This window comes from Trichechus manatus, unplaced genomic scaffold, assembly GCF_000243295.1.
Source record: "Trichechus manatus latirostris isolate Lorelei unplaced genomic scaffold, TriManLat1.0 scaffold00145, whole genome shotgun sequence".
NCBI classification, from domain to species: Eukaryota; Metazoa; Chordata; class Mammalia; order Sirenia; family Trichechidae; genus Trichechus; species Trichechus manatus.
This window is the reverse complement of record NW_004444081.1, coordinates 4144494-4150505: the sequence shown is the minus strand read 5'-3', so window position 1 is coordinate 4150505 and position 6012 is coordinate 4144494. Positions and strand designations below refer to the sequence as shown.

The following is a 6012-nucleotide window of genomic DNA, read 5'->3' as shown; positions in this document are numbered from 1 at the left end:
CCAGAGTCACAGACATGCAGATAAGTTGGGGTGTTCTGCCCTATTGCAGCACAGTCATGTTAACTAACATTTGCCCATAAGAGATTCCCCCACCTTCACCCCCTCCCTTTCTCCTTCTCTCTCTTTTGTGGGCTATGATGTAGGTGACTCATGAGGTCATTCACCTCACTGATGTGGTATGTAGACTGAAATAATTAGGATAAAAGTTTAAACTATAAGCCACACTAACCAAGGCCTAGTTTGGGAACGCATGTAGTCAGCATGTAAAGAAGAAATTTACACAAAATACAAGTGTATGTATTTTTTGCAACAAAAGAAACTATTTATTTGGAATATGCATTACCAGTACAAATTAGGAGACTGTAAAACCTACACCGTGTTAGTATCATTAGAGAACACAAAAGTTCAGTTGGAATCAAAAGGGACAGAAGCCTGTGCTCTCACAGAAGCAGAAAAGCTTAAACTTTCAAAACCAAAACAGAGCAGAGCTTTGCAGGTTTATACTCTGAATAACAAGGAAAGGGAAAAGGGTGGGGAGGGGGAGAATAAAACCAACAACCAAAGGAAAGCATTTCAAAATAATTAAAAACTTTTCGAAGCCAAAGGAAAGAAAAGAAGTAATAACAGAGAAAGGGGAAAAACATTGAATGTTTTATTTGTTTTAACAAAAGAAAAAAAAAAATAATGTTTACAAAAAACAAAAGATTCCAGAAAGCTTTGAGCTAGGGATTGAAACCAAAAGGTGATGTGAAAAGCTTGTCATTATTTTGTTGTGACTTATAAACAAGAGCGCTCGTGTTGGGTGGAGACACTTCCCGAAGAGTTGCCCCACAATTCTGCATTCTTTCTTCACTTTTCTTCCTTAGGCTCTGCCTAATTTCTGAATACTTAAGAATTTATTGAATGAAAGATTTTTAAAAAATAAGTTTCTTCCAGATAATATTGTTTTTTTTCCTACAACTAATAAAAACATCCCACATCAAGCCAGTCTTACAATTTGCTGTAAGCAGCCACCTGAATCAGAGGTTAATAAGAGGTGTACTGCCAGTGAATCACATTTAAACCCTTAGCATAAAAACTACAGCTCAATAAGACCATTGAGACTGGCTCAATAGCTCACCAACTCTTAATCTAAAATCAGGACTCAAAGCATCAGCAGGCAGATGGGCCCCAGTGACTGCTTCCTGGATCTAGTCTACCTGGCCAATGGTGCCCATCATACCATCATCTGGAAGAAAAATGTTCTCTGGTTGAAAAGGCCTTGTGGAATGTTTTTATTAACCAGGGAGACAGAAAAGAAAGCACCTTGTTGTGATATTCAGGTTCCACAAAGGCAAAAACCTTCCCTACAGCATGGAAAATCCCTTGAATGGATTCATTGATTTTTAAATGGTCAAAAGGAGAACCCAAGTCCCGGACTATTTATATCAGGAGTGTCTCACCCTGTAGAAATACAGGTGTGCATAATGCAGCCTCAAAAAAGGCTTCATCTTTGTTTTTGAAGTCAACTGAATTCTGAAGCAAAGAAGAACACAAAGTAACAGCCTAGTCTACCAATGTCATCTTTTCACATCACCTCGAATACATATTTAAGGAATAAAAACGGCAAGATCATAATCCTGACAAAAAATAGCTCCCCCCCAAATAAACAAACCAAAAAATAACACAAAACATAATGATTTTTTTTTTTTTTTTTTTTGTATTTTTAAGAGCAGGAATAAAGAAAAGAAAAGAATTTATTTCTGGGTCTCAAAGTTAATAAACATAATAACGTGTTAGGTTGTACCTATTATGCTCACTATTCCAACCTTTCTTTTTTTTTAAGTTTACAAAATGAATTACTGTCACTTTTAAACATTGTGAAACAGGAAATGGATGTGCACAACTCGACACTTTTCTAGCATTCTTGAACTAATTCACAAATGCGAGAAAATAAAAGAAAAATGAGGGAAATGATGAATGTAGGTAGTTTGGTGTTAAAAACTAATGCAGGAATGATGCGCATTGTCACAGAAAGAAGAGGGGAAACCCCCCGTCCTGTTTTGCGTGCTATGAGGGTCATTTTTAAAATTTTTATTATAAACACTATTAAATTCAGACCGCTTTTTTGGTTTTTTTTTCTTTATCTGAATATACAAGAACATTCATTATCAAATGTTCATCATCAATACTACAAAGAACGAGACACAAGTCGCAAGAAACAATGGAAAATGTTAATAAAGCTGAAAGAATTGTTGAGTATCTTTTTTAAGTTTTTTTTTAAATTTGAGTTTCTGTAGTTTTATCTTTTTTGGTATCGAAGTCAGGTTTTTCTGGGCAGAAAAATAAAAAGCAGAAGGAAAGAGAGGAAAAAGATATGTCTGAGAAAAGGCAACTGGCAAATAAAGGACCACCACCACAGCAAAACAAAAAATAAATTTAAAGAAAGCGCCACTTGGCAAAAGTACTGCCAAGAGTCAATTCCACACCAGGGGGAGGAGTCAGGGATGAAAAGGAGGATATAATGAAAAATTACATGGGGGGCAAACCCAAGTCTAGTACCATTTCTCAGAGGAAATTTGCTGTCAGGGAAAATGGAGCACTCCACTTGCATTAGAAAATGAAGGAATCCTGGAGCATATTTTGGAATCTGTAGGATTGACTTAATGTGAATTCCCAGGGAGCTGTATTTCCAGAGGCATGGCTATTTCCATTCCCATCCTTCTGCAGCCAGCGTGCTCAAGCTTGGCTTAATGCTGAGAGATCGTGGCTGCCACATTGGAAGTGATAGTGGACTTGGAGGGGAGGTTGTGGGAAAGGCATTGGATACAAGGAGGTCTGCGTGATGTGCTGGGTGGGAAAGATGCTGTGAGAGGTGATAACTGGTGCAAACTACTCAGTGAGAGAAACTGCCTGTGCAAGTGGAGCATTGCTCTGATCTTTTTCATTATTTCATCTCAAATGCATCATTCAATACAAATCTGGAATCATCCTTCCTGTTTCCAAGAGAACCCTTTTGTGTCTGTCTTTGTATTTTGCCCAAACGCAAGGGGTAGTTTCAGTATATTTCTGCCAATAAGACATAGCTCTCTGCTGTTTCTAATTACTACAGAGCTGTCACAAATATGCTACTTCTAACCAAAAAGACCCAAACCTGTTGCCCTTTATCTAACCCTCTTCTGGTTATGGCACAGGTTGGCAGACAAAGCCCTTCTATTGCTCTTAGTCATCAAGACATAATCCCATCTTGCCAAATATTTACTTTTTGCATTTCCTTCAAATACATATATCCTTTCTTATGGAGCAGTTCCTTTTTCCCCTTTCCTTCCATACACACAACACAGAAGCACTTTCTATGCATTACTGGGGTGCCATGAGGTTTTTCCATGACCTTGTGAGCTAGCCAGCCTCACCCTTCCTGGGTCTTGTACCTCTACCTGGAGGCCTCTAAAGCAGAGTGAATGTGACATAGAACTAAGAACTTACAAGGCCACATTTTGGATTCAACTGCAAACTGAGAGAACCAGGTCCTAATGTTTTATTTTGGAAACCTTTCTCTCCTCTAAGAAACCAAATGAATCAAAACCATAAAATCAACAACAATAACCTATCATCATGATGATGATATCAGGGTGCTAACGGGAACCAGAAGTTAGAACAGGATACCATTTATTGTTCCTACATGTCATGGGCCCTAAGTTTATCTGAGACACTACTTCCCTTTACTTTACATTTACTTGGGTATAAATGAAATAAATTTCCTCAGTCTCTTACAAGCCTCCTGGTGACCCAAGCATAAACATTCCCATTTTATAGATAAAGAAATTGAGGCCACCAAGAGATCTGGCCATCTCCCACTTAATCAAGAGACAGAGCTGCCATCTTTATTCCTGTAGAATCAGCTATGAAGATGACATTAGAGATTAACTTTCTAGTACATAGTCTTCTCTCTTAAATGATCCCAGGGAATAAAAATCAATCACTGTGATGATTTCAGTGAAAACATTACCTCCTCTTTCCCCATGACCCTCAGGTTTTCAAATTGGGTGAGGAAAAAGCTTGAGCCATGTTCTTATGCAGCTCTTTCCTCTAGAACAAGAAGTCAGGAGTCAAGAACATGGTGTCATATACTACTTTAGATAATTAATGCAATGTCCGTAAGATTAAAACAAAAACAAAACAGAACCAAATCTATTCTAGACATTGTAAGCTCTGTGTGCGGTTTCCTGAGCGCTCCAGAGGTGGTGGCAATGGGAATGGTTTACACTAGAAAGCTGACCTTTATCACGATCAAGTCCTGTATACATTGTTCTGTTTATGTGCATGCTGGTGGGCCTACAGGTTCTGGAAGCCTCAGACACATACTCCTTCTTTGTGTCAGTGACCTTCATTCAGAGTTCCTAGTAATTCCCTCTATTGAGCTCACAATGCATAGTGCTCTGGCTACTAATGGTTGCTAATTCATGTATTTGCATATGGCCTATGAATGATCTTGGTTAAGTGAATGTGTGAGATTGTGCATATGCCTACTTCTGCATGTATGTGTGTATGTATGTGTGACAGGATAGTTGAAAAGTTTCAGGGTAAGAACCTTCTGCTCCTTAATGATGCATTCCATCATCATGCCTAAGTTTGACCTGGTTTTGCAGGAGGGTCTGAATATTGCTTACTAAGTGTTGTGTGATCTCCAAAGACTGTGCCTCTGAAACCAAGGGATGTTGGCAGGATGAGAAAGCCTGTGGGAATTCTGCCGTTCCTGTTCATGTGCCCTCTCCTGCTGCCTGACTTCCTGCCTGAGAATCAACATAGCAGAGCTGTAACTGGAAACAGTGGAGGCTTTAAAAGCCCAGCTATGGCAGTCCCCAAAGAATAGCTGGGGCTGGGAAGGAAGAGGGAAGTGTTTGAATCAGAATTGTCCCCAGGGAAGGAAGAGCAAGATGGGGAAGGGAAGCCTGGAGCAAGTAGGGCAATGTGGCATATTTCTGCTAAGAGGTAGTGAGAGTAACAAGAGAAACAGAGAGGGATTGCCTATTAAAATTGGGAGTGAGGGATATGAGTGAGGTAAATTTGGCTCCTCAAACCACCAGCATGAAAACATACAAACACTTTTATTATTTTCTTTGTCATTGTTTTTCCTCTTTAAATTCCACTAATTGTTGAAAATATCCTTCCGTTATGTAATAGAGGGCAGGGACCCAGGAAGTCTAGGACAGAGGGAAAGGGGCAGGGAAGATGACAAAACCAGGCTGAGAGCTGGCGGCAGGGGACGGGTGGCTTCTACCCAGAAAAAAAAGGGGAGGAAGAGAGTATAAAGAAGTGTCCAGATTGGCTGAAATAGCATCCCAAAGAAGAGAAGAGAAGGAGACTCTTATTGTGTTTGCTGATTGCTTCGACCTCCAGTCTGACCGCTTCAGCGTTGGGAGAGAAACCCTCCCTCCTGCCCCTGCCCCGACCGGGGCACAGGGTCAGCCGGGATGCGATTGCGGGGAGATCAGTTGGAGGTATCAGAGTGAACACTGCCAGGGCCTTCTGTAGGGGAGGTCACTGATGAAGGGGTAGTAGCATCCTGCCAACCTCCATTAGCCTAGAAGGGAAAAAGGGAGAGAAGTCAGTCTTCTGAGATCTGGTGGCCTTTGAGCAGACAATGACAATGAGGTAGCTTGTGTAAAGGACCTAGTACAGTGCCAGGAAAATGGGGCACTTGTCAAATGGGATGTTATAACTGCTGATATTATTCCTACCACCCTCAGATGAGTTCAGGTCCTCCCAGTGAGCCTTTGTGTATAATGTTAACCCCTCCCACTTGTGTAGTGTGTTTATACTCCTCAAAGATGTTTGAATTCAGTTCAAGCCATCAGATGATTATTCGGTGTGCTATTGTGGAATGATAGCTGCCCTGCAGGTCAAGAGACCCAAATTCTAGCACAGATTTTGGCCACAACTAGCTGCTGACCCTGGTAAAGCGCCCTCACCTCTTTGGCCTTGGTTTCCCCTTTTGAACAATAAGAAGGTTGGCCCAAATGATTTATAAGG

At 40.5% G+C, this 6012-nt stretch overlaps 1 protein-coding gene across 4 annotated transcripts in view; it reads right to left on the bottom strand.

Annotated features, from left to right (window-relative positions):
* Positions 1-597: 597 nt before the first annotated feature.
* The window catches only part of PBX1 (PBX homeobox 1), a 340115-nt gene continuing 334700 nt past the window's right edge, over positions 598-6012 (bottom strand). For 2 of the 4 annotated variants that reach the window (XM_023740021.1, XM_004385759.2), the window contains one exon: positions 598-5563. In XM_023740021.1, the coding sequence (XP_023595789.1) occupies positions 5471-5563 (93 nt within the window). In that variant the 3' untranslated portion in view covers positions 598-5470. The remainder of the gene's footprint in view (positions 5564-6012) is intronic. The other 2 variants (XM_023740022.1, XM_004385761.2) reach the window with 2 other exon arrangements.